The sequence below is a fragment of the Gavia stellata genome, chromosome 16 (assembly GCF_030936135.1).
Source record: "Gavia stellata isolate bGavSte3 chromosome 16, bGavSte3.hap2, whole genome shotgun sequence".
Classification (NCBI taxonomy): domain Eukaryota; kingdom Metazoa; phylum Chordata; class Aves; order Gaviiformes; family Gaviidae; genus Gavia; species Gavia stellata.
Genome location: NC_082609.1, coordinates 12,184,146 through 12,211,839, shown reverse-complemented (window position 1 = coordinate 12,211,839; position 27,694 = coordinate 12,184,146). Strand labels below are relative to the sequence as shown.

The 27,694-nt window shown below is 42.5% G+C and overlaps 1 protein-coding gene across 1 annotated transcript in view; it reads left to right on the top strand.

The window, feature by feature from the left end:
- The window catches only part of UBTD2 (ubiquitin domain containing 2), a 56,829-nt gene that overhangs the window by 3,546 nt on the left and 25,589 nt on the right, over positions 1 to 27,694 (top strand). Inside the window, exon 2 of the mRNA XM_059825465.1 lies at positions 26,530 to 26,766. Within this exon, the coding sequence (XP_059681448.1) occupies positions 26,530 to 26,766 (237 nt within the window). The remainder of the gene's footprint in view (positions 1 to 26,529; positions 26,767 to 27,694) is intronic.

Below are 27,694 nucleotides of genomic sequence, written 5' to 3'. Positions count from 1 at the left end.
AGTATGTTTGGTTTAGCCCAAACAGGAGAACTTACATTGCCAACTTGCCATCCCCACAGGCAAGTCCTTTTTGGAGGGCTCTTACATTTCTTTCCTTTCTTTGCAGAGGAGCAGTGGGAAGGAAAAGGAGAAACACAAACCCGTTCATTTTCTTCTGGCAAGCTCTTAACGCTATTAGAAGTTGCATATTACTTTGTCTTACTTGGTAAAGTTCAGTGAGACAGTTATTTGTGTGGAATAACGAAAGGGCAGGAAATCCAGTGTCTAGAAGTACAGGCATGACAAGTCATTACAGATTAAGCCTTTGGCTGCAGCTGTCTGACTGCTGCTGCGCTCTCCTTGACGTGATGTTCGCCTGCCTGCTGGAGTTCTTATCGCCCTTCTTTGTTATAAAGGACAGTGATTCTGTTTGAAATTTGTCTTCTTTACTGCTGCCCCTATCACCCAGCAGTGATAGTAGGGGCAGGTGGAAACAGGGCTGCACATTTGACTGACACACTACAATAGGAGGTTATTAAAAATATGAATTCCTTCTGTAGTATTTGATGCAGTGCTAGAGCTTCGTTAACTTCTAGAAAGCCAAATACTATGCTCAGCCTCTGCTTTTGATAACTGGACAACAGTTTCTTAAATATTTTTCTTTAGAGTGCTGTGCAGTGCTGCATATCACATGTCTAATTTGAAGTTACAATAACTGCTTTCATGGTGCTTCTATGGAAGACTGACCAAGGGAATTTGCATATTAAGTAGTCAGATTTGTTGCTCACAATTGCACTAATACAGTAGGGCTATGCACAGCTTGCGCGGGGGGGTTAAACAAGCGTCTCATGACCGAGCAGTTAATAGCATTTGGTGCCTACCCCTTGCATCGGAGCATACAAAGACTCTCCCACTTCCAGATTGCATTTTGCAGCGTGTTACAGCTGTTGGCTGCAAGCTGTGATGGTGCGTGCCTGCACACAGCACCTTTCTGGGGTTTCATTCCCATTTAAAGGAGGTCGCTCTAGACTTCAGGTAGTTCCTGCTGTTTTGTAATGCAACCCTGAAATACGGTGCTGGGTATTTTTTTTCAGAAGTAATATTAAATCAGAGCTGGCATTAGCTGTAAAGCTGGCATTACTGTGGCTTTTTTTTTTTTTAATGGAATAATAAGAAAAGCTTAGCATGGCTCTTCCAACTTGCTCTAAATCTCTCATGATTTCTACGAGAGTACGTGTGGTTTTTATCAGGCTTTGTAATAAAAGTAGCCTTTAATGACTCAGTTTCCTGAGGGCTGGGCACCCACAGCCTCCTTGAGATTATTAGGATCTGTGGCTCTTATGCTGAGAATGCCTGGTAATTCAGTCCCAAGTATTTTTTACTGGAATATCACTTTGATGGTATGACACTTTTCATTTGTAAACTAATAGACTTCGTTTTGTTTTTCAGGTGATAACAAGTAACTCTTAGAAAATGAAATAAGGTGTTATTTTTACTGTTAATAAGGGCTGACAAACACAGCTGTTCGATTTCCTTTTTGGCGTTGTTCCTCCATGTAATTGTTTGTTTGGTTTCTAGATGAAGTGATTTGTTTTAATTTCTCTGTTTGGGACTTCAGTGTTGAAAGCAACAACATCCTCCTTTGCTGAATATTAAATATAATAAATTGAACATTCACTGTGCTTTGGAGATTTTTGATAAATGGAAAATATTATTAGTTGCCTATTTGAATAAACTCTAAAAAGCAACGATCCGCTCTTATTGCAGCAGGTAATATGATAGCTATTATTTTTCATGTGAATGTTGAATAATGCAATTAATGAGTCACGAATTATAATACGGTTGAAGCCAGAAATAAAAATTTGCCTTATATTTAAGTCTTGCCAATTCCTGCAAGTCTTCTTGCAGGTACAAAGAAGGATCAAGCTGGCCACAGCTGGTCTGGTTACCCAGCTCCTGAAAAAAAGAAAGAAAATAAATATCTGAAAAACTTTTGACCAGATGACTGTATTTGAGAAATGAATTCAACTGCTCCTTTGCTGTTTTATAAGCAAAAAAGGACTGTGATACTTACAGGGTTTGATGTAAAAAGCACTTTCACCCTGTCTTGTAGAGAAACGCTGTGTATAAAAGTCAGTTACATTTTTAGGCAGTTGTTTCCAATTTGCTACCTCTGCTTCACTGCCTTAAAATTCAGACTCCTTTGATATAAATACTTCGGGGTTTTTTTTCTTCTTAGTCCTTAATTTTTTTAATTATTTTTGTCTTCAAATTGCTTATGCCTGCCACAGGAAAGCACGCTGTACTGTCCGGTAAGTGCTTCATGGTCCTCCCAATTCTTTCTCGCCAGATTCAAAATGACTTTCTGAGCGTGGCTGGTGCAGTATGTCCATCCTCTCCTGCAGAGAAGCCAGATCCCAGTGCATCCGCGGCTGTGCAGCATGGCTTTCCCAAGTACTGCTCTGAAAGAAAATGCAGGAAGGGCTTGGCTTTCCTTTCCATGGGGTGTTCCCTGAGAAGAGGCGCAGCTGGGTGTGTGGCCACGAGCGTTCCCTTCTCAGAGGTGGTGGCATCCCTGTCTCGGGAAGGGACTAGCATTTGTATGGGGGAGTTCTGCCACCCAGCAGCCAGGATGGAGCAGGGAAGTCTTCGTGGGGCATCTCTTGGGTGCGTAGCGCCTAAGCGGCAGCTTAAAGGCAGAAGCCTTTGGTTCACCTTCATCTTTCCTACATGCAGATGCTTCGGGTGAAGTTTGTAGAGGTTTGTGGGTTTTATTTTTCTTCCAGGTGGAAGGTCTGCAGGACTCGTCTTTCTTTTGCAAAAGTCACATTATGAAATTGAGCCTTACTAAATCTTCCTAATTCTAGTTGTAAAAGCTACTCCATTTAGGCAGCTGTAGTCATCATAATTGTAGTAAAAATAGAGTAAGCAGGCGGGTGAGGTGGTCCTCAGGGATGTCTTGCCAGTTTGGAATGCTGAATTTCAGCATGCGGAAAGGCGCTGACCTTGGGTGGATGCCAGGGCGATGCGAGTGTTGCATGTGGACGGTGGGCTGTCAGAGGCATGCTCTGTTTACTGAAAACCTACAGGCTCTTTGCTCCCAGCGATGCTAAGCCTTTGGCGTTTGTATTGTGACTTGGCAGGGCTGGTGAATCCGCATGTCAGGAGCGAGCGTGTGGGCCACATGGGATCCACACGCTGGGGAAGCGCCTGTGCCGCGGCTGTGGTCCTGCTGGTGGGAGGCTGGTGCCTGGCATCGCTCGGCATGGGAGCGTGGCAAGAGCAACAAGGCTCAATTACCCAAAATTGGAAGGGATAGGCTATGAAGTGACCTGTTCTGTGAAGCAGGTGGAGTACAAGGAAGAATAAAAAAGCTGAAGTCAGTAACCTGGTTTCTGGCTGTTGAATGGAACGCTCTACTTGGACTCTGAGGTTTTCAGTTACAGCTTAATCTGCTGCCTATATGTTGTCCGGCTGAAATCTAAGATTTGAAAAACAGATAAATGTTCCACTACTTGGGAAGTAAAAGAAGTGCAGGTTTTGGTTGGGTTTTTTTAAGAAGAAAAAAAATAAAAGCTTTTTCCTCACACTCTGATTGCATTTCCAGTGTGAAAAGTGCAGAATCTAATTCAGTGGTTCAAACTCAGTTACCAGTATCAGTGGAAGAGTGATGCATCCAAAAGCAGCATGAGTGCCCATTGCACTGCTTGTACAGTTGATGGAAAACAGCTATAGCTACATACTATAGCATAGTATGTAACTTGATATTTTACTGTCTTGACCTGCGTGCAGTAAAATATGCAGGATGTCTAATGTGGTTTATTTAAGTTCAACTGGAATTTTGCATTTGCTGCCTTCTGCTGACCCTGGGCAGATCTCACAGCTATTAGCCAGGTAGTAGCTTTCTCTCCTGGCATGCTCGGATTAGGTTTGTGCAAATGAGAGATGGACAAAAGATGGGGCAGTGCAAGCTGCGTGAAGGGGTTTTGTTGGGGCAGTGCAAGCTGCGTGAAGGGGTTTTGTTCTGTTTCCCACCTTTGAAGTAAATGGAAAAACTATGTCTTAAATGCTGAATGGGGCTGGAGTTTCTTAGGCTACCTTAAATATTTAAAATGACATAAGTAGCCTGTCATCCTGAGACTGCACAGTACTGAGAGATGCAGGGGCACTGCAGGTTCTGCAGGTAATAAGTGCACGAGCAATTAATACATGCTATCAATTTGCAGGAGCTGTTCTACATCCAGTTGACCTATTAGGGCCTAATGTAAAGCATTTGAAAATTGTACTTCATAAAGTGGAAATGCTGGTGGGGATGGGGATCCTTGCTGCTGCGCTTGCCTATTAGATCACTTCAACAGCTCCTCCCTTCATCCTTTTCTCAATGCCCTTTTCCCATCTCCCCCCCTCCTTAGCAAATATGATTTAAAAGGAAAAATTCAAAGCCCTGCTTGAAAGCCATTTGTGGGAGGAGATGGGCACAGTTCTGAAGAAATGATTCTTCACTTCTGTAGAAACTCAGATGTGCTAAAAGATTTTATATATGTGTGTGTGTGTATATATATATATATATATATATAAAAAGACATGCTTGTGCTGAAGAGTAGGTAGAAGGGGGATGGGGTTTGGGAAGTTTCTGATCTATCGTGTGGTTTTCCACATTCTCAAACATGAAAGAAAAGGCACTTTACAAATGGTGGTGAAGAGTGCTTCAGTAGTTTTCAGCGAAAACAGGTGCTGCCCGGGGGAAAAAGATTAGAGGCTGAAATGTGAAAATGTATCATACAGTGCAGTAGATCGCATGTTATCTTTGCACATGTTTAATAGGTAAAGTTTACCCTTAAAATAGATATATTCAAGCTACTGTTATTGACACTTTTCTATAAATAAGTAAAATATTTTTTCATAAAACCAAATTATAAACATTTAATAGTTTATAAAATATTATGTTATATAATAATTTGTAATAAATGTAGCAACTATAAATAATTCTCCTAGTTCAGACAGCGTATGATGTGGGAAGGCATTTTTCACCTTTTCCCAGGAGACATTTGTCCTCTTTGAGAATACTCTTAGGGTCTGAGATGGCATTGGGAGCGGAGTACAATAGTCTGGGGCTGGAAGTTTGTTACCTTTGTATTTTTAAAATTCAGTCATGGAGCTCTGTTTCTGCTCTCACGCTGTGATCAAGGGCACACTGGATTCACGAGAAGGATGTCTCATGGCATTTACTTTGTCACTTTATTTTTCTGCCACAGAACTATCATCTCCGCTGATTTCTTGTCTCTCTGGGTAAATACAGTCTTTTTGTATAAGAGTACCTACAAAATAGCGGGCAGTCAGGTAATACCTGCAGCCGGCAAACGCCATTTTTTCCTGCCAATTTTTTTTTTGGCAACATGCTGCTGCTTGAGCGCCTGAGCCTACTGTAGAGCATTGGCAATTGCAGGATAATGGCTGGCTGGTGAAAAGGTAAATGATTTAAGTAAGAATTGCTAATTCACATGCTTCATATGTACTGCACAAAGTATTTCTTGGCAAAGGCATAGCAAAGCGTTGCATATGTCATATATGCTGGACTTCTTAATGCCTTCAGAGTGTTTTCAGATGCATTTGCTTCATCTCTGGTGCAAGTAAAAGCTGTGTACATCAAAATAATATCTTTAATGCAAGATGCTTAGCCTTTAGTTGGGCTTTCACCTGCCAAATTCTTCTGAACCTCTCTTGCATGAGTCATTTCTTGTCCCCTACGGGGACAGGGATGCAGTGAAGGACCTGCGGGGCCATGCTGGAAATGAGGAGAGGACACCTGGTGTCTCCGAACATGGAACCGCATTTTAGATACTTTTTTGGTGCAGGACTCTACTGCAGGTAAAAGTCCTGATTCTACTAATGGAGGCTCTGGTTGCTCCAAGTTTATTAACACACGGACCGAAGCGAGGGTCAGGAGACACGGGCAACAAGCAGTTTGGAAGTGTTAATGGGAAGCAAAGCATAGCATATGTGTTAAATAGTTTGGAAACCATAAACGTTATCTTAAGGTTGGACTAACAATTTCACTAGCTCTTGCTGGATGTATTCGCAAGGAGGCTATATTTGGTGGCAGCAGTAGTTAAACATACGTTCAGATGAAGCTTAGCACTCCAGTCCTTCACACCTTTAAGTAGCATCATCCTTTGCTGTTCCCGGATTTGGTCTGGAAGCCTGTTTGGGACGTGATGCGAATGCCCTGCTTGCTGAGGGTGAGCGAATCTCTTCCTTTGCCTGTGCATTACGTACAGCCAGTGCATGTAATGAGCAAACCTGCTGAACGGGTGGTAAATCACAGGTCCCAGCTGAGGGTTAACACTTTGAGGGGTGAAGAAGGGGAAAGCTGTCAAATATCTATTTAAACTTTTTTTGTAAGGTGTTGGAACTCACTTGTGAATTGCATGTTGATGACTTGGCTCAGTAAAATACATAACAGACTGATTTTTTGGTAAGGTTTTTTTTGCTGTGTGCCTACAGAAGTACATTAAAAGAACATGGATTGCTATAAATACAAGCAATTATCGAATAAAAATATGTTCTGTAAAGTGCTTATCAATGTCGGATCTTATTCGAAGACAGGTTTAAATGCTCATTTGAGATAAGTTCTTTTACTCATTTGTGTGTTGGTTTTTCACATCTGTAGACCTCCGTTGTATCTTTATCCAAATCTAAAACTAGTTCTGGTGCCAAAACATCTTGAATTGCAACAGAAAATCGCATGTGCATTGAAATCGCATTACTCGATTAAAGTCACATGCTTTAAATCAGTCACGTATTGCATAGCCTTACGCTGATGGTACTTAATGCAACGAACGTCCCATCGCTGCCTTAACGCAACCAAAACAAGCGCATTTGTTCTACGTAACCAAGACACTCCAGCTGCTGCACTGGTATTACAGCACAAAAATAGCTCCAAAAATACTACAGGCTCAGTTTTTCGCTTTAACTGAAACTCCTTTGGAATGGAACAAGAGGGAATACACAATTTTAGTCTCTCCTCTGGGAGAAAAAAAGGAGCAGCGGCATTGTCAGAACAAGCGAGCATGGGTATTGTGGTTTGGTATTGTAAGGCAGTACTGGAGTGAGAGCCCTTTAGGTGTAAATAATCCTCTAGTTCTTGAACACTGACTCATGATAGAGACTTTCTAAACCCGTGTGCTGTCTCTCAAAATGAGAAAAAACAATCCAGCATACAGAAAGATTATTTTCCTGTAAAACTCTAAAAACAGTTTAACTGTATTTGGGGTATCTTTTTTCTTGTAAATGGCATGAACCCTTAGAAAACATACCAGGTGCTTCTCAACTGTGACAGAACTGCTTGGGCCACCACCGCCTTGGGGAGATCATGATGTAAATAATGCTGTCTACCCAGATACAGGTTTCCAAAAGCTTTTCTACCTTTGTTTCTTACGAAGAGAAACACTACCAAAATATGCTTTTTAGAGTTAAAGGAAGACTGCAGTGTTTTGTGACTGTGTGAATCTTTCATGGATTCTATCCTTCTGGTCTCTTCTAAAAATTACATTTTCTTTGCTTATAGCTGGAATCGTGCTACTCCTGAGTACAGGTTGTAGTCTGGGTCTTTTTTGGGCTAGCTAACGAATACTGAATAAATTGAACCGAAGGAACAATACTGGCCCCAAAGAGTTTACAGTCTGATAATTGGCCTTTACTGGTTTGGTAGAAGCAACTGCTGCATTTTCTGAACTGACCTTATCCTCTTTTTTGGTCAAGTAAGCTTGACCAGAAGGGAATTCTTGACTCCTAACCCTACCATCTTGCTACTGTTTTTACCTTGCCTGTTTAGCAGTAATTAATGCTCTCAGGTTCCCATGTTTTATAAGGTACCATCTCACTTCTGCATTGATTGGCTTCACAGTCCTTCTCTCGCCAAAGTCCAGTAAGTAAGGTGTTAGTAGAGCTGTGTCTTGAGGCTTGTGTGTGCTTTATCTCCTTTGGATGTCTCATGCTCTTTCTAGTACAATGACTGGTCTGCTGTGCACCTAATTCTCCTGAATACCATTCTTTCTCATAATTAGGTTTAAGTTGGGGAGGAGGAGAAGTCATGACGTGTGATTTAAATTACCACTCTAGCTTTTTAGGCAGCTTGAAAAGTGAAATACTCCACTGGTTTTTGTGGAGTCAGTGCCCAGCAGCGGGGAAAACGTGGCAACCCCATTTGAAATAATAGGAATTTGGGTTCCTTGTTTATCTTTAACGTAGTGGGCGTAACTTAATGCTGCTGGTGGAGACTTCCAAGCATTTCTGATGCAAGTCAGTTGTGCTGAGACTGCTTACTGAACCATCTGGAAGTAGAAATTTGACGGTGCACTAGTTGGTGAAGCCCAGATGAAACACCTCCCTGTGTGCCCATCATGTTGATGGGGTCTAGCTAATCGCTTCACCCTGGAGTAGCAATTATGCATGCAGAATGGGTGGGCTTTTTGACGCTTCCCCATTCCCAGCCTTCATCCGTCCCAGGACATGATCAGTCATGATCAGTTCTCAGGGAGCAACTCTTTCTCAAGAATCTATAAGTAGACATATTTAAAACAGTACTTGCCACAGCTTCCTCAAAATACTGCATTGGAAAATAAACAAGTTTTTTTTTTTTTTTTTTGCATTCTGAATAACTGATGATGTATGGAATATAACTTTTTCTGGCTTTATCCATCCCAAAGAAGGCAGGTGTTTTATCTTAGGAATGCAAGTGCAATTTTTTTACTCCAATTATGTTCTTTCTGACTGTTATATTCAGGGAAAATTGTATGCCACAGGATTACGGAAGAAACAACATTAGCATTTTATCTTATTGTGGGAAGCTTATTACTAAGAGTTAATAATTTGCATTGAGCTCCACATTAGTTAGGAAAATATTATAGATACTTGGGGGTGGGGGAGGAAGCATTTCAATTCCTGCCAGTGTCCTACCTTGTTAATGTCTCTTGGCAGGCTACATCCAGAGATATGCTGAAAGCGCTGCTGTCTGATCATCGACCCTGTTAATAAAATAGGGGTTTTTTAAGTAACGACAATTCAGCTTGAAACAAGGTTGTGCAAAGTCCACGACGGCAGTGCTGGCAAAGGCGTCTGTATTTCCTAGTTCAGTGCTGTGTCAAACAGAATATTCTGTCTTAGAAATTCTACCAACTGATCTAATCTTGTCTTAAAACTCTTTCCAGGTTTGCCTACTCAAGTATGCTGTCGCTATCTGATTGCTCTGCCTGCCAAATTTCCAAGCTGAATTCATCTTCCATTGATAAAGTGCACTTCTAGCTGCTCAGTGCAGTCACCCTTCCTTCTTTCACATGTCTCATTTCATTATTATAAATTAATATGAGGATTTTTTCCAGCTGAAAGAACTCTCGCCATGCAATTTAGATTTAGGTATCTGCACCATTTCTTTTCTTGTTCTTATTTTGAAACCTTCCAACTTTCACTTGTTTATGTTGAAGGTTAATAAATAAGGAACCCTTTTTCCCACAAAACAAATATTTTTCTGTCAAGATATTTCAGTGCCGATTGTTATATGTTAAAGTCCATTTTGATGCTAAATAATGAGCCCCTATGAATGAGCTCTTTTGAGCTGGGGTGAGTGCTACTCAGACGTGAATATTTTGTGGTCCATTTTTCTCGTGCTCATCCTTAGCTTTTACACAGGTCAAAACCTTTGGATTACACAGCTTCCCCCCCCCCCCTTCCTCTGTGGCTAATATTGCAGCATGCTCTTTCTGTGGAAATACGGTTGAGGCTGTTTAACTGAGTACCGGGTACTTTATTGGCCAGTCTTTACATGTTCCTAGGACTAGCTTTTCCAAGCAGTGTGATTGCTGAAAACATAGGTGTTTCAATGGCTTTCTTGGAGTGGCCATTTGGATTGAGTTTGGATCAGCTCCTGCTGTTCCAGGTGTAGGTATCTAACAAAGGGGGAGACACAAGCTCTTCTGTGGTAGCCAAGAGGAAAATGCTGTGCTTCGGGGCGGGGAATTACAGCCCTGTCATAAAAACAGGGGTTGGCTCAGAATACTAGAGATCAAACTTCCAGATGTAGTGTGAAAAGAACATGCAAAGAGGATTATTCTTCCTACTTGATTTTTCTAACCGTCTCTAAGTAGTTGGTGTTCATCTTGGACGTACCCCAGCAACACTACTCTTCCCACAGCAAAGGGGTCTCTTGTTTCTTACTGCCTTTCTGATTATTATGTTTAATAGCCTCTGTTTCTAGTAGTGCCTAAATATTGCTGTAATAGGGACGGTCCTGAAGACTGGACATAGTTTTATGAACCAAAGCTACAGCTTAAAAAGTAAGGAGAGAAACAACTGTTGGAAGAAATCGCTGCCGGGGGCCTGGCCTGAGCTGAATGGAGCTGCTCGGTCTGCGAGAGTCCCAGCCACATGCTTTCCATCCCTAGTTTTGATACAGGCTTTTAAAAGCAAGGAAACTTAAATACTTTCTTTGTGTATGTATTCTATTCGCTGGGGGATCTGAATGGGTTCCTTTCATGTATACGATTTGATTGGTAGTGTGATGGAGTCTGAAACATAGCCCCCGTTCTGCTGGGTCCTGGGTTTGAGGTGCCCTCAATCAGAGCTGCAGAAGCAGCACTTCATGGCCAGCTCATTAGAGCACAGTAATTAGTACAGCGAGCTGGGTGAATCTGGAATGTACTTGCATCCAACCATTTTTGTGAATTCTTATTTTAACCACTATAGCTAGCAATCAGCGGTTTTGGTTTTTGGGGTTTTTTTTCCAATGCTTTCAGAATTCCCTCCACCTGCACAACAGTGTATGAAAAACCATGGAAGATCTGGGCCCTTATTTTCAAATGGCTGAAATAAGAATCTCTTTTTGCTAATGCATTCTCACTCATTACCAGTCAAGTTCTCATCCTTAAATTTGAAGCTAGGCTTATTTTCCCTTCAAGTAAGGGGAGAAGAGGTGAGAAGAGAGTCTGTCTAATGCTGTAGAGTTCTGCCTTAACTCAGAAGCAAAGACTTTTCCTACAGAAACTTAACTCTCAAGTCCAGAATCAACATATGCTTACTTTAATCTGCTATTACAGCACTCATGTCTTAAATTGTGTGGAAAAAGTAGGAAAAGTGCATCTGTCCTGACATGCGATACTACTTTTGCTTATGAGTAGATGATGACACTGGAGAAATAAGCTCCTTCGAGCATTACGGTGAGTACCTTTTTAGAAAAGACAAGCGTAGCCCACGGTCAAGACCTACTTCAGCTATTACTGGGTATGGAACAGCCAATACCGCTGCCAACATAATCATTGCACTGCTTGCTCTGAGTTCTTGAGAATTACATGCATTTTAAATCAAATTATGGTCCATGGTGATCCCTTCGTTTGGAAGGAAGAGGAATTACTTGAGGGGACAGGCTGTTGCGTCCATTGGAAACGCTGCCCTTCAGTACAGAACAAGCATCACTCAGTCCATTAATAGAGCTAAAGACTTCTGTGCTCAGGGACTTTTGAAAGAGATCAAATGAATCTGCTAAAGGTGGAAAGGCTCTGGCTACTTTAATCTGTCTTCATTTGAGCGATTTAAATGAAGAGGGCAGTTTCCTGTGCCTACTCCACAGTTCTTCCATCTCATGGAGAGTAGCAGGCTCCTGCAGAAGGAGGTTCACAGCAGAAGCTGACGTCTGTGCTCAGCGTTGCTCGGAGGAGGCTGCATTGTTTATGCTCCTAATTCGGGCACCTTTGTTTAAGTGCTTAAAGTTGGATTGCATCAATAATCCTTGACTATAGGCTATAATAGGTCTGGTTTTTTCCCTGAGTACATACATGGGGGGTTAAAATGGCCTTGAAAGGATGTAGTTTTAAGGCTACTTTGTTCAAGTGCTCCCATTTAACAGTGGAGTTTTATTTTTGCCTGGATGTATGAGACATCAGGTTGCGACAAAGGCTTGCATATTTTTCATTTTAGGTTAGGAAGATAGATGATAGCTTTCTAATTATCTAAGCAATGCACTAGTGTCCTTATGTATTATTACTTGTCTCTAACTCTGGGTTAAATTTGGTTTTTTTAACAAAAGGTATACTTGAAAGGTAGGAGTTCCTTATGGCTAAGAGGTTGGTATGTATAAATAGCCAGACATACATGTTTTTCAAAAGGCAGCTTGGTCTTCTGAAGTTGCCTGGGCATTATTAGTAAATAGTACATAAAATATTAGATACACTTTGTGCAATTTTGAAGAAATCCTGCTTGCAGATGAAAGTTAATAACTGCCCTATATTGATGGTTCTGAAGCATCATCTATTAAGAAATTTTTTTAAAGGCTTCTTAATATCCAGCCTGTCCTGTAAACTATGTCAGTATTAATCTGAACAACACTGAGAGGTAACTAAACTTGTAGAATACGCCCAACTTGTCCTCTGCTAAAAAAACCCAACCAAACAAAAAACCACTCCAAACCCTTGAACCCTTGATGTTCGTGTTCACATCATCCTGATATGCTCCTGGTTCTTGCCATCTCGCATTATACACAAGGATTGCACAAAATCTTTGCATTTACCATCAAAAGAAGGATTATTCAAAGGTAATTGTGCTAATTAATGATGTAATTATTATCATTAAACTATTGTTACTTATTAAATTATGTAACAAAACAGTATAGTAAGTCCTTAGTCTGATTACGGAAGAATAGTTAGCGGAATTTTTTTTAATTCCTGGATATGATTTGTTTCCCTTCCTTTCTAAGTATTGGAAAATACATGGGAGCTGTGTTCAACCTGTGTCATGAACCCTCTACAGCATGACACTCGTTCTCTACTGAAATCTTTTATCCTGGAGATTGCAGTTGAGAACAAGTTTTAACTATGAAAACTCAACTCATAGTGTCTTTTAGCCTTTCTTCCAAGATCCACATAATTAAATGTCTGTGGAAACCAGAGGCAAGAGAATGGATGTCACCCTGTCGGTGTAGAGTAGCAGTCTACAGAAGAGATATGGCACCTTATGGCATACTCCGTGAGAGGCGGGGTGGGACACATGGGTGGGTGGTGGGGAAATTATCCAACTTTGCTTTTACTTAGAAGAAGGTAGTCTTTATCCTGTTTCCATGCTTTTGGGTGATCCTAATATGGAGCTTCTCTCTCTCTGAACTGCTCTCCTTTCAGGGTTTAGCTTTTGTTTTCCTCCTGTGTTTTGTAATCTCCAGCATCTTCAGCTGGAGAACAGAGCTGTCAATCAATTGCTATAACCTGCTCCTGGATCCCCACAGCTCCTTTAAGTAACTACTTTCATTTTATCACCTAAGTGGATCACAGTGTCCGCTTTAGATTCTGTGGCTCTTTTGCACATCATTTGAAGGCAAATTCCTATCCTTCACATGGGTGAAGCGGAGTTTTTGACAGGAGTTAATTTTCAATCAGATAGTTCTGAATCTATCTTCAGTTGTTCTTTACCGTGTGTTCTAACCTCTGGTGGGGTTGTGGGGAGCAGTAGGCTCCCTCAGCATCCCAAGGCAACCGCTGATCTCTGCATATCACTCTTGTGTGAGAAGGCCAAGTGTTGCACCTTGGAGCCATTGATGCTGCTTGGCCTTCACAACCATCTGTAGACCTTCCAGCTGCTGAGCTTTCTCCAGTCTTGGGTGCTGGAGTTTCTTGGAGAATGATTGTCCAGAAGAACAGATAGGAGTTCAGATTCACAATTGCTTATTTAAAAATCTAACTTGCATCATCATTTTGCCTTAGCTGGTTTTTTCCCCACTTGTTTTAGATGACATGCTGTTGAACTGAAGGCTGGAGTTTGCTTAGGCTGTAAGCATATGTACTTCCATGAATAAATTTTCAAGCTTACTAACTGGACTGTAGATCCAGAAAGTATTGACTATAGAAGAGAAGTGAGTGAATGTTTTTGGTTTTCATTGGAGCGTTAAGCCACCAGTCTGTAAGACTTCTGCCCTGCAGAGGTTTAGTGTGCACAGTCAAATGTATGAACATTAAAATGGATCTAGTTCTTTTGGTACCTCGCTCTTTGGGAGCACCTGGAGGCTCAGTGATGTGATCATTTAGCTTCTGTGGTCATACTGATTTGCTAATGTTGTGATGAATTGCTTTTTACTGATGGGAAACAAGGGACAGTAGGGGAGGAGGATGAGTCCTGCTAGTTAAAATATTGTAGCATGTAGAAACCTTCTCTGTGAATGAAGAGCGTTTTGTGCTAAGGGAAGCTGAAATATAGAGGAGGTCTTATTAGGTTAGGGGTTTTTTTTGCCACAGAAATGAAGTCTCACCCTTGCAAGGCCTTGGGGTTTTTTTATCCTATGGCTGTAAACTTGCCAGGAAGGATAGATATTCCAAAAAGGTGGACTTGGTGGTAGATGGAAAACCAGATCGATGTTCTGGGGGAGTCTTGAGTGATGCTGTGGTGTCATGACTTGTGCTGTGTGACCTTAAAGAATAAACATCAACAAGTGGGGTACTAGATTTTCTGCTCCTAAATCACCGGTGTGCTGGTGCTGTGTATGGCAGGACTCACTTGACAGCTATTAAAGAAGACGTTACCACCTACTGTTAAGAGCTGGTTGAGAGGTTACTTTGCAGAAAGAAGCTTGATACCTGAGGAGCATCGAGAATGCATTATCCCACCATTACACATCTGTCCGCAGCTGCAGGTACTTAGCACGGCTGTGCCCGCAGATCTGCCTTGTTCACCTTGCACTGGCAGATGCGCTTCTCAGAAATTACCAGGGCATAGTCCCTGGGAAAATGTGTGGTAGGTTTTAGTTAGACACTAAGACAAAACACTTCTTAAATGGGAACCAAGTTGAAAGCATCTAAAAATTGATACAGAAGTAATTTGTAATGAGTGTGAAATGGTAATTTTATCATGGAGAACTACCTTGTAAAATAGAGCTTAGTAAAGCAGCAAGTATCATTCTAAGAAATACAATTTCTTAGATTAAATCTTTAAATGTTTGCTTATGCGTCTTTCACCTGTTCCTTAAACTGAGCAATTGCCTTTCAGTTTTCCAAATGGCACCTGTGGAACATAATATGGAACTGTAAAATTAAATCATTAAGATAATGTATGTTTGGTATGTGTGTCAGGTAAGATTCCTATTTTCAGCTTATACTGAGCTCTTAATTAACTGACGAGCTTAAGTAGCTGAGATACAGTAATAGTGCATTTAGTTAATTGGCTAATGTGAAACTTTATCCCTGCCAATAACTGTGACGCTGGAATAAATTCAAGACATGGTGTTAGATCCTGTAACTAAGCTAATTTAATCATTGGTCATTGTAAAAACAGTTACCAGCTTGGAGGCTTTTTTGTTCAGTACATTCTGGAATTTGTGACTGCTGTGCATGGCAGAAGTGGCATGGCAAGCAATGCCGTGTTCACCTAAGTATTCATTAGGAACCTTAAATTGGCCATCTGTCTTGTGCATTGTACCTTATATTACACAGACCGTGTTAAATATCAAATGTTGGTTTAATGCAACGTAGCCCAATGCAAATTAACACTCTGGTGAGATGGGATCTGAAAATTGTGCTGACTTCTGCAGTTCCTCCTAAGCAATTTTACTTTAGGGGAACCCTATGGATTTCTAGGATCTCTATTGGTTTTAAAATTTTCCTAGGTAGCACTGAGCCATAGTGGTGACCTGAAAAGCTTTAAATTATGTTGAAACTAGTTCTGAATCTCCGTGGTGCTGGAAAGCTTGTTTCTGTCAGGGCACTGAAGTGCCCCAGCTCTTCCCTTGCTGTCCTTCCTCCTGACTCAGTGAATGGGCTAAGAGCTGCAGAAGTCTGGGTTTACCTGTTGTAAGAAAGTAAATTTCTGGGCGATGCCACCAGTGAAGTCTTCAGAAGTTGCAGCATCCTGTGTACACACACTGCACGCGGGTCTGCTGAGGAGCGTGTGCCAGCTGGCTTTCAGCACGGTTGCACCTAATCAGGGTGGAGCCAGCTGCATTGTTTAAAGAAAATTAACAGCTTAATATTTTTTTTTATAATTCTGGCAGGATGAAAGATAAGGCTGCCTTTGATTTTTTTTTTTTTTTTAATGAAAATTGTGCTAGTGTTGCAAGTACTCACGGTGCATTAAACACAGGCCAGATGTACAGCAGATGTCCCTGTCTGTCGCTTACCGAACTCGGAGAATTTGTGATGACCTTGTGTGGTCGCTCTGTGGCTGCGTGACAGAGGCTGGCGCTGGCCGCGCCGCTCCCACGGCTTAGGCCAACATAAAAGCAAAGCTTTGGTTTAAACTCCGCTGAGCCAGGCCCTGATTTGTGCCTTGCTCAAAGCGTGCAGAACTTGGCTGTTAGTGTGTGGAGAAGCACTTGCAGCACTTCAAATTGTCAGGTTTTTGACAGGAGGGATGTCAGCCTCTAGTAAACGTCTTTACATCTTTCTTTAGCAGTTCATATAAGATGCTTGTTATGCAGTGGTCAGAGGGAGAACATTATCAAGGAGGGAGGGGGGCTTCTGAGCCAGGATAATGTTCATTTGCAGCTGGGAACGCTAGATCTTTCCTTGTATTAAATCCACGCTAGCAGATGAGGCTGGTCCGTGCTGCTGGCAGCAGGCAGGTGCCCGTGTCACGGCGATACACTGGCATGGAGTTGACCAGTCGGAGGAACTCACCGCTTTACGGTTTTATATGAAGAGTCTAAAGTTTCCCTGTTAACTGAGTCAACGGGAAGATACAAAAGGGTTTTAGTACTTTAAAAGTGAAGTTGCCAAGTTGCATTCTTCCTCATGATGGGAGATGGAAAGCACTTTTTTTTTTAGGTAAGCTCGGTGCAGCTTCCCACTGCAATTCCACAACTGTTTCCAACTCTGCTGTGCTGCGTGCAGAAGTTGAAAGAAGCATGTACTTTATGCAGCCTATCTCAAATATAATATGTTTCATGTTGCTGACAGCTTCCTTAATGGTTCTTTGTGCCTGCACGCCGTGATTTGGGAACGGGTAAATCTTTTTACTGTTCTGCATCCAGCTGAAAACATGCATCTACCAGAGACAGGAACAGTTTAAATTCTAGTGTAAACAGTGCTGACAGGTAATGTCTGTCCCTCGAAGCTGTTCCACCATAGCACGACCAGAACTTCATTGCAAGGCTGAAGCTAACTCTGAACAGCCAGCGTAGCTATTGCTGTTCTTCCTACCGGCTGCAGAAGCAGACTTTGTGGCTCCAAAATTCCTCTGAGGGGGTGCGATCAAGAGAGATGGGCATCATCTGGCCTTTGCCCTGCCTGGCAGTGTTCCTGCTTCACCCGTGGTCACCCCTTGACCGAGGCAGTAAGGGTTTGAGGTGGTGACTCTACAAAGGTGTTTGCTCCCTAAGACATTTTTATCTGTCAGGAGAAGACGTGTTGCATCATGAGCTTAATCGAGACAATGGAGAAACATTCTGCTTGTGCTTCCAGCGGGAAGGTGGGTGGGCAGGCAGGGCTCAGGAGTAACCATAAAGCTTTTGTAAACTAATAATAAAGCCATAGAATTAACGCTAGGAAATAGTGCTGAGCTTTTGGTGGGAGACCAATGCGAAAAATTTCCTTTGAAAAACATTGTTTGAAATGTTGAGGCAAATAACAGTGGAGAACTTCACAGTGGCTTTGTTTGCATTATTGCTCTATCCGACACCACTTATCCAGAGCGTTTGTAACTGTCAGGGTTTGCCATCCTGCTCTTGCAGCTCTGGGGGCAGACGAATTGTCCTCGTAAAACCTGCACAAACAGACGGGAGGCTGAAGTTCACCTCTCGCCAGCTGGCTCTCGGCTGTGAATTGCACCTCACGTTAGACAAAATACACTGATATGGTTTAAATTTCTGTGAAAGGCGACCTACGTTACTCCAGCGTGTCCCAGCGCGAAGCATGCGTCAAGGCTGTCGGTGATGTGGATAGATCCTGCGTGTGTTGGGATGAGGTGGGATGTTTGGATCTGGTATACCATCAGGGAGCAGATCTCAAAACTTTGAAGCTTTTATTTCTTGCTGCAGTACTGCTAGTTTCTTTGAAATGTGAGGGGTGACGAGTGATGAGCCACTTGGAAATACCAGGCTGTCTTGATTTCTTCTGCAGTTCCTCTTGAAAGTGATGGGAGAAATGGAAAATGCAGTGTAATAGCTGGTAATTAGAGCCAATTTTTCTCTTTGTCCAGCACATTCATACGCCCTTATCCTCTCATGTGTTTTATATCCCATGCTGTGAAGCCTCTGGATTGACTCGGTGAAGATTTTTAGTGCCTTGTGTATGGGGAAAGACAGGGAAGCATTGTGCATGTATGACTTTTCCAAAGCTGCCTGCAGTTACTAGTGTAACTTGCATTTTATTCACTACAGTTTCTTCTGTGCAATTAACTCCTTTTGGAGGAAGGTGTTAGGTAAGAGTTGAGGAGAGACCTGGAGGAACAGGGAAGGCATATTCCCCGCTCCTGCTTTGCGCAATGCTTGGCGGCATCTGTAGTGCTGGCACAGGTGGGCGGCATCTGGGGGACAGCGCTGTTTGCCTGGTTGGCTTTCAGCGTAGGGGTGGCACGAGTGATTGATGGTACCCCCCTTCCCCAGAGGGACCCCATACATCATTTAGCACCAGCACATGTTGTGTCTGACAGGCGGCTCACGTAGGAGTGCGAGCCTGGCTTTGAGTGATGATGATCAGTTTGCTGTGCCCCGCTGGTTCTTCCCCTTCTCCATCTGATTTGTTTTCTTTTTTTTCTTCCCTCTTTCACCCCCTCTCAGGTAGGAGAAAGGTGAAATAGCCCCTGGGGCTGGTTGGTAGGTTTACTTCTTGTGCACAGATTCATCTTTGCTAGGTTTGCTGCTCTGAAAAGCTTCACACCACAAGTTTACTTCTTGTCTGGCTGAAAATTGACTGGTTAGCCTACACCTTTATAACATGGATTTGAGTCTGTAGTCTGGTGTTTTATTACGCATCTGTTTAAAGACATAGCTTGAATTTCTATAAGGAAATGTAGTTTTTCTCATAATGTTCATTTCACCCTCCCCAGTCTCCCTTCATGAAAAAGCCTAAAATGTAACTCAGTTACAGGCATTGTCTTTATATCTATGTATCTATATCTATCTACACACAGTGTTTGGAAACCTTATGTCTTTCTCAGTCCTACAGCGTACCCAGAAATGTTACATTACTCTGTAGTGTACTCTCAGGACTGTACTAAGAGGTATTTCCTTTAGTTTTCATATGAAATCTTGGTGCTCCTTCATTTCCCTGTTAGGAAAATTTAATTGTTCAGTGAAATATTTCATTTGTAAGGCTCAAAGTCTTTTACTACTGTCCAGGGACAGTTTCTTTCCAAAATACTGTTCTTGCCTTGCAAAAATGTAACCTTCTTAAGAAATAAAAATGCTGAAAACTAGCAATAAACAGATAAGATTCTGCCATTTTCCCGTTATTGTGTAAGCCTGTGCTACTTAATGTAATTCAAATTGTCTGCTTCTTAGATGCAATACATTTCCCCCTGCCCCCTCCCCAGTTTCGCTGTTTTTCTGCACCTCTCCTTTGTACTGACTCTTCCTCCACATGCTATTGTAATTCAACTACTGAAAGGATTACACTGGAGAACGATGCAAAGAAAATTATTAGGATGAGCTGTGTCTAGATATTGATACCAAATTACAAGATGCCTTATGAAAAAATTGGAGCAAAATAGATTTAAAATGAGACTCATTTGATGAAGTGGAGTGCTGCTCACTGATTGTGGGGAGGGAGACCCTTGGGACTGCTGCTAAAAGAAACTTTATGGGTAATAAACTGTTACTTTGCATTTCATTTATCTTAGAAAAATACTTTGTTAGCAACTGATCCTCAACAGGGAAGCAATTTTGTAAATATTTTTGATCGTTAGTTTAATTTGTATAATATTGAGTTAGCTTCTCCTGACTGTCTTCAAATAATTACCCATTGCTGTTTCTCAAATTCCATATCCCTGGGAGGATGTAGCTTCCCCTGTTGAAGCTGTGCATGTCTACAGTTCAAGCAAACGGAACAGAAACTGCGTGCCACGTTTTCCTGGCTGGCCTCAGCCTCTGCAAGTCTTGGTCTGTGTCGTCTCCTTGACGGCTTATCATTTCTGTCCTCCTTCCAGGGAGCTTGACAGCCATCAAATCCCATCTTTTCCACTGAGATCCATTTCTGAACATCTGTTTCATCTTTCCCATTCAGATAGACTGCTTTGGTGATTTTTCTGTCCTTCAGCACTTCTGTTGGGCACTCCTGCTCCTTTCCTCACAGTTCATTCAAAATCTTTTTTATTTCTCAACACTTAAGCAGTTGTCTTCATCTTTTAGATATTTTCCTAAACAAAACAAAGAAAAAACCCAATGAAAATATTACCAGATCTTGCCAGAGTCTTCTGATACTAGTGTCATTTCAACACTTTGATGTTATCTTGTAACACTTGCCTGTATCTGCTCTTAACTGGTGCTCCACAGGTTGAGGGTCCCTCCCTGCCAGCCTTCCCCAGTGCTTGTTTCTTGTTGTGTGTCGGGCTTCATATACGTTTGCAGAGATGTGGAAGCACAGAAAGGCCTTGTTCTTGCAGCTCCAGCACACAGACACTGTCGGATGCATGGAGATCAACAGCTTTGGGCCTCCAGTCCTAAAATGGAGCATGTCCAGTCCAGATGTCTCCTTCTGTGAGCTGCACTGCCGGGCTCTCCATGCCCTGGGTGGGTTGTGTGTGCACAGAGACTTTTCCAACACATGCTTTGGCCAAATCGGGACAGTTTCTCCTGCCTCTTACAAGAGCAGCAAAAGACTAATGCTACAAGCAACATATGCTTCTGTTTCAAAGGCAAAGGAAGAAATCCACTGTGAGGCACTTGCATGAATTTAACATGCCAAACTTTATTCCTAACATTATTTTAAGAAATAGGTGAAAGATACTTGAAGAAATGGGGTGGGAGGGAAGAGCTCACGTAAGGCTGACTGACAGCAAAGGAGACATTTCCCCAAATGCTTAAGTTTTAGCTCAGTTGCTGGAGGTAACTCTGGGCTGTAACAGGGGACCAGATCCTGTGGCCTCTCTTACAGGGTTACCTGCATGGCCAGTAACTGGGAAGGAGGAAAATCTAATTCAGGATTGAAGCAGAGGTCCACCTGTCCTTCTCCAGAGGCTATAAGCTGTCTGATGTCTTATTCAGCTGTTGCATTTGTGTTACTTGATTTGACAGTAAGCCATTTGGGGCAGAAATATTATCCAATTTGATTACTGAGTGCTACAGTTCATGGGTGTATAAACTGGGAATTACGAATGCTTTAGCTGGATATTGGCTTTTAGTATAAGACTCTTCGTTACCAGCTGCTTCTTCTACTCATCTGGTCCGCTTTGGAGGAGGCAGCGATACTGTGATCCACAGTGATAGTGACATAACAAACGCAACAGCTGTTAAAAAAAAAAAAGTTCTACATAGACATTTTTGACATTCTGTTAAGAAACTGATTTAAATATCTGGATTTATCTGCATAAGCTCACTCAAAAGAAGCTTAGATAACCTTACTGATTCCATTGCTTTGATGGGAAGCTGCAGGGAAGGGAAACAAACCTTCATAATTCAGGTTATAAAATAGCCTGCAAGGACTATTGAAATACATCTTTCCTTCTAAAAAAATAAGACTTTGTAGTTTTCCAGGAGCTAAGGTTAGCGGGGCAGACAGTAGTAGCTACCTTGAGGATCCTGGGGTACTCCCTTACCTGTGAAGGGAAAACACATTGTATGCTGGTAAATCCTACTGATGGGACAGAAACAGCCAACTGCTCATCTGCCACTGGTTTTGGGTCACTTTGATCTATTAAACAGTCTAATAAGGGACACTTGACTAGGGAAGGGGGCTTGAGCAGTGCTTGGATTTCACATGTGTAGGGACACCTGCATGGCAGACGTACCAGATGGGTGAACGCTGAGTTCAGATGAGACTTGCCTCTCTGCTCGCCTGCTTCTCCAGCCTGCTGCACATCATTGCGATCCCCTCTCCTGCCCTGGCCTCACACTGTATCCCGGAGTGCCTAACTAGATAGGTTTGGGTTTCTTCTCTTAAGCATACTGAGCCCTAGGAAGTTCATTATGCAGCTGGAAATTATCAGGACTTCTTCCCTTCTTAGCTATTGCTTCTGCTGCTGTTTATCTGAATAGACCTCAGCAAGTCCTAAAAATGATGTCTGGAGTTTGTGCTCTGCATTACTGTGCAAGTAGTAGGTGCAATTCAGACCGGAGGGGAACAGAAATGGTGCAGGAAGCATCTTTAAGGCAACTCTCTGGCTAGAACAGGTCCAGTATCCAGGAGGATAAAGAGCATCTGTAATCTCTTCACAGTAACCCCTCTGATCAGCCTAGGAAAACCCTTTCTAAGGCCACATAGTGGCCTGTATAGTTGCTTCTCCCCGAGAAAGGCTGCTCTTAAGCAAGGTCCTGCAGCTTGTCAGCAACTTCTTACCCCTCTTTTGGGATGCACAGCACCACCTGAATATCTGTGAGCTACTGGAGCAAGAACAGCCTAAATAATTTTGAAGTGTCACTAATGTGCCGATCTTTTTCTTTTTGAGAAGTAGACTGTTAATGGGCTTCAGATTTCATTCTAAATAAATCTCTTGCCAAAAATATCCACCATTGCCATCTATTGAGACACGGGCAGCTTTCAGTTTTGCTTCAAGAGAGAACATGCCTTTTCGGCATTTATAAAACTATTCATATTTTCAGGCAGGATCTTAATAATTTCTTACTTATGTTGAAGTGACGTAAGATGAAAAATTAAGGATGTTACTTTCTTTTCCAGATCTTGCAAGCTGGTTGTGCCTCTGATGTGCATGGCCTTAAATGAAGTCAATGTTTTCTTTTGAGCTGTAGTTTACTTCTGAAGTGAGGAATATAAAACTGACACTGCAAATACCTGACAAAGTGTTTTCAGTTTGCTGATGTTTGTTTCATTGCCTATTCTGACTAGTCTTTATCAGCATTATTACAGAAAAGGAAAAGTCCTTTGATGTGGTCGAAAACTTTGACTGTAGAAATTCATTTGGTGCTGTTTCTCTTTAGTGACTAAAACATGAGGTGGAAAGCAAGAGATTTGGGCCCTTTTACACACTCGGTTTTTTACATGTCTTAAGTTTCCTGTATCCCTTCTGCTCTATCTATCCACACAGCTAAAGAGAGATTACTGTTTCTTTGGGGTGGGGAGCATAAAGCTTTTAGGGGATTCTTGAAACACTTCTGATAAATGGTAAACACGCTAAAGACCTTTTTAAATACTGGCTTGCGAAGCCAAGTTGGGTTTAAAGGCTTAGTACTGGGGTGGATGGCTTGTTAGAGTGCATTTGGCTTTAGAGGCATTTGTAGAGTCACTTTCTTCCACTATCCTTCTTTCCAACTTGAGAAAAGAAATTATCACTGGGTTTATCATCACTGCTGGCTGCGTAGGAAGGATTGTGTCTCCAGGGAGAAGTTATTTGAGACTGTTAGGATCTCTGTCTCTTTAGTCTCTCCCCTGCTATTCTTGTCTAGTGAAGAGCAATATATTCGGATGCTGTCTTGGGCAAAGGGGGAAGCAAGGGAGAGAAATGGCCTGTTGCAGTTTCTGCGGTGGTGCTGGACAACAGGCAGGCAGGGCTGTGTGCAGTAACCGCTGCCGTGCTCGGGGACTGCGGGAAGTGCCTTTAACCCGCTTTCATAATTAATGCTTGGGGAGAAAGAGAGGGCCCTGTGGGATAAATTAGCATTCATTGAATGTACATGCAAACAGATGTTAGCTGAAGTAGAAGGGAAGAAAAGATGCCCACTGACCCAAATTTCTTAGTGTCCTGCTCTGTCTGTCTGAAATTTTCATGCTCTGACTGCTAAACCTGAATAAAGAAACAATTCCTTGTTTACATGTTTTACCACGTATGTTTTTACAATTTCATAGTGTACCATTTAATGCACGCAGTCCATCTTGTCGGGGCTGTCTCCTTCACCAGTGTTCTAGGCTGGACCCGTCATCAGCTCCCAGCTTGCGTGTGCTCAGCTGAGACTTGGACTAGTAAGGGCTGGGCTTTGCCAGGAAACTCGGTGTTTTGTAAACACTTGGGTTTGCTGCTCTGAAATATGTTAAATGGTCAGCACTTCTTTGAAAAGCAAATGGAAGCAATCCCATGGAAGCAATCCCATGGAAACAAAAAGCAATAAATGTTTGTGGTCACTTGAAAGGATTCAGAAGTTTATTATTGTTAGTTTCTGCATGGGATACAGAATAACAGCTGGAGTCATTGCATGTGTGCCATGCAATTGTCATTTACTGCTTTTAATTATGATCTGACTTTGTTTCCATGCAAATATATCCTCTACTATGTTTTTTTAATCTGAAGAAGGCTCATGCTTTCACATAATTGGCAATGTCACCTTACCATCAGGAGTTCTTTTCAATGACTTAAGTCTCAGCTTCTTAAGTGTGAATGTCATTCTGAGTTATGAATTGAATTAGGTAGTTCTTTGGTCATATAAAGTCAGATTGTATAAGGGCGCAAGGTTTAACCTCACGTATATGTTTTGGTCTCCTTAAAGCCTGTGTGAAGTTGAAATGCCTGCTGCAACACCAGGCATTGACGGTCAACCCTGAGACCCAATGCTGGGTGTCAAGTGCTGTTCTGGAAACAGCTGAGTGCATCTGTGGCAGAAGAAAAATCAAGGAGAGGGAATATTGGAATTAAATACTATTCTTTCAAAATGTTACAGCTTACCTGAAATGAGTATTTCTCATACATTGACACTTAGTCTTCTCAGTCATGTCGCTCACCCCCCACATGCTCTTTGCCATAAATATGGTTTGTAGTTAACTGTAGAGATACAGTGCAAGTCTAGATTAAGAACTACGAAGAGTATTTAGACATTACACTAGTCTTCCATTGAAAACTGAACGCTGGAGTAAGATTGAGGAGAGAGATAAGGGTTTTTGTCAGCTATTGTCAAATTTCTGCCAGAAAAATAAGAGGGTCTGGAGAAAATAAATGTTTCTTACTATCTCTAAGGATGTACATGGGGTACAGAATGCTAAATGTAGACCTTTGTGTTTGTGCTGGTGCTCTCCCATCCTTGCAGACTAGCCAGGAGCACCTGATAAGCAGCAGCTTTGCTCGGCAGGCTTTGATATCGCAGCAGCTGTGGTATCTCGCTCTTGTAAGAGATATTTCAGCCTTGGTAACGTGGAGGTGGGGTGACAGACTGTATCTCTTCATGCTTCCCCGGCCTGCCGACAGCTGGGGTTCCTCTGCTCTCTTGGGACGGCAGGGGCTCTTCATGGAGGGTGTAGGAGGGGATGGCTCTCCAGCATCATATGTGGTGGGATCCTGAACTGACTTCAGTCCGGTGTAGCTTACCTGTCTTTCAAGAGCCTTCAGTACTCATCACCCAGTTTCTATGACCTGTCCCATGGAGGGGCTGCTTGTTTTCAGCTGCAAACACACTGACATTTAGTTTAACTGTTGAAGGACACTTCATTTCCTCTGGAGACATTTAAACTATGTGTTCAAGGTTTTGCAGTACTGAGCCATGGTGAGAACTGTTTTCGTGGTTTCTCACTGCTCTTTTCCCCATACTGTCCTCGCAGGCTCCTGTTGCATTGAGCTTCTCGCTGCCCGGAGGGGGCTGAAGGAAATGGGGTTTTAATTCTCGCAGGGGGAAATTCTTGCCGGTGTGCACTGAAGTTTGCTCCCTTCTTTTTCCTTTTCCTTTCAACAGAAGTTGAAATAACCCCTTACTAGCACGAACGGAAGAGAAGGGTTTAGCGAGGTCTTAGCAGTGCTGTAATTTAAAGTGAGCGGGTAGTTTTAATCCACCAAGATTATACCTATGTGATTATCTTAATTGGCTATTACACAAAAATAGCTGTAGTTAAAATGAAACAAATGCTTTCATGTTTATTCTGAATGAGGTAAGCACTTCTTAAAGCTTGATGGATTCCTAGATTATTCTTTAGGGATTTCTGCCTCTGATAATTCTAGCCTTTGTGCATCTTATCTGCCTTTCTGCATATACTTACTCTGAATTACAACTGTTTAAAAGGAGGGGATGCAAAAAAAAAATCATCTCTTTAGCCTTTTAAACATCTTCTATTAACAGAGTATCATGTTTATTGAGCAGAGAGTGTTGCTAGCAGCATTGAGCAGAGATCTGGATGCAGTGTGGCCTCACTGCACCCCGGTTTGGGGTAACGGGCACCTCGCTGTACCGCTGCTACAGCCTTTGCAAGATGGCTGTTGGGTGTGAGTCTCCCAGCCAGGCGCACACGGCACAGGCGGAGGGATGTGAGCTTGGGGAGAAGTTGTGGGGTGCTCGGGCGCAGGTGAAATCAGCAAGCAGGAGGTAACCCCTCAGTTTTTCTAAGAGGCAAAACCTACTTGGGGCCCAGGGGAAGGGAGGTGATGTCTCAAAGGAGATGGGGAAAAAGGATCAGGATTGCCCGAAAGTAAACTTCAGCTCCGTAGATCCTAAACAGAATAACCAAAGGGAACTACAGTAATTTTGTGCTGTTACCTTTTTTAATTTCTCTTTCTCCTCCACAGTTGCTCTCGGTCGTAATCAGCCCTTGAAAAAAGAGAAACCGAAATGGAAAAGTGATTACCCCATGACAGACGGACAGTTACGCAGTAAGAGAGATGAGTTTTGGGACACGGCACCAGCTTTCGAAGGTCGCAAGGAGATCTGGGATGCCCTCAAGGCTGCTGCACATGCTTTCGAGAGCAATGATCACGAACTGGCACAAGCAATCATTGATGGTGCAAATATAACACTACCACATGGTAGGTTCATCTAAGATGGATGTGGCGTAAGTGTAACAGTAGGTTAAGGCAAATAGTTTTTTAACCTGAAAAATCATTTGAGACATATATGCATTAGTTTTAAATACTTGTATTTCGGTATGTACAATGTCTTCCTATTTGGTGTTTCAAAGCAAAGTTACATTAGTGTAACTTTGTGTGTCGCCCGGAGAAGGGTGACGAAGCTGGTGAGGGGTCTGGAGCACAAGTCTGATGAGGAGCGGCTGAGGGAGCTGGGGTTGTTCAGTCTGGAGAAGAGGAGGCTGAGGGGAGACCTCATTGCTCTCTACAACTACCTGAAAGGGGGTTGTGGTGAGGTGGGTGTTGGTCTCTTCTCCCAAGTGACTAGCGACAGGACAAGAGGAAATGACCTCAAGTTGCGCCAGGGGAGGTTCAGGTTGGATATTAGGAAAAAGTTCTTTACTGAAAGAGTAGTGAAACACTGGAACAGGCTGCCCAGGGAGGTGGTAGAGTCACCCTCCCTGGAGGTATTCAAGGAGCGTGTGGATGTGGCATTGTGGGATGTGGCTTGATGGGCATGGTGCTGTGTGGTGTTGGGTGGGCTGGTTTTTGGTGTGTTGTTGTTGTTTTTTTTTTTTTTTTTTAGGTTGGACTTGATGATCTTACAGGTCTTTTCCAACCTTAGTGATTCTGTGATTAGTGTATAGAGGGACCAAGAAAAGCTACCTTTCTGTCGTTACCTAAATTTGAACGTATGAGCAGGTACATGGTGTAATACACAATTTAAGAGTCTGATCTCTGTAGGCAACACTTGTGACTTTCTGTAATCTCTTGAAACCCCTGCATGCTCAAAGGTACAGTTTTCTTAATTTTTTTCCAGCCTCCCTTTGTAAGGGAATAGATTCCCCCCCCCCCCCCCCCCCCCCGATTTCATGGGTTTCTTTGGCAC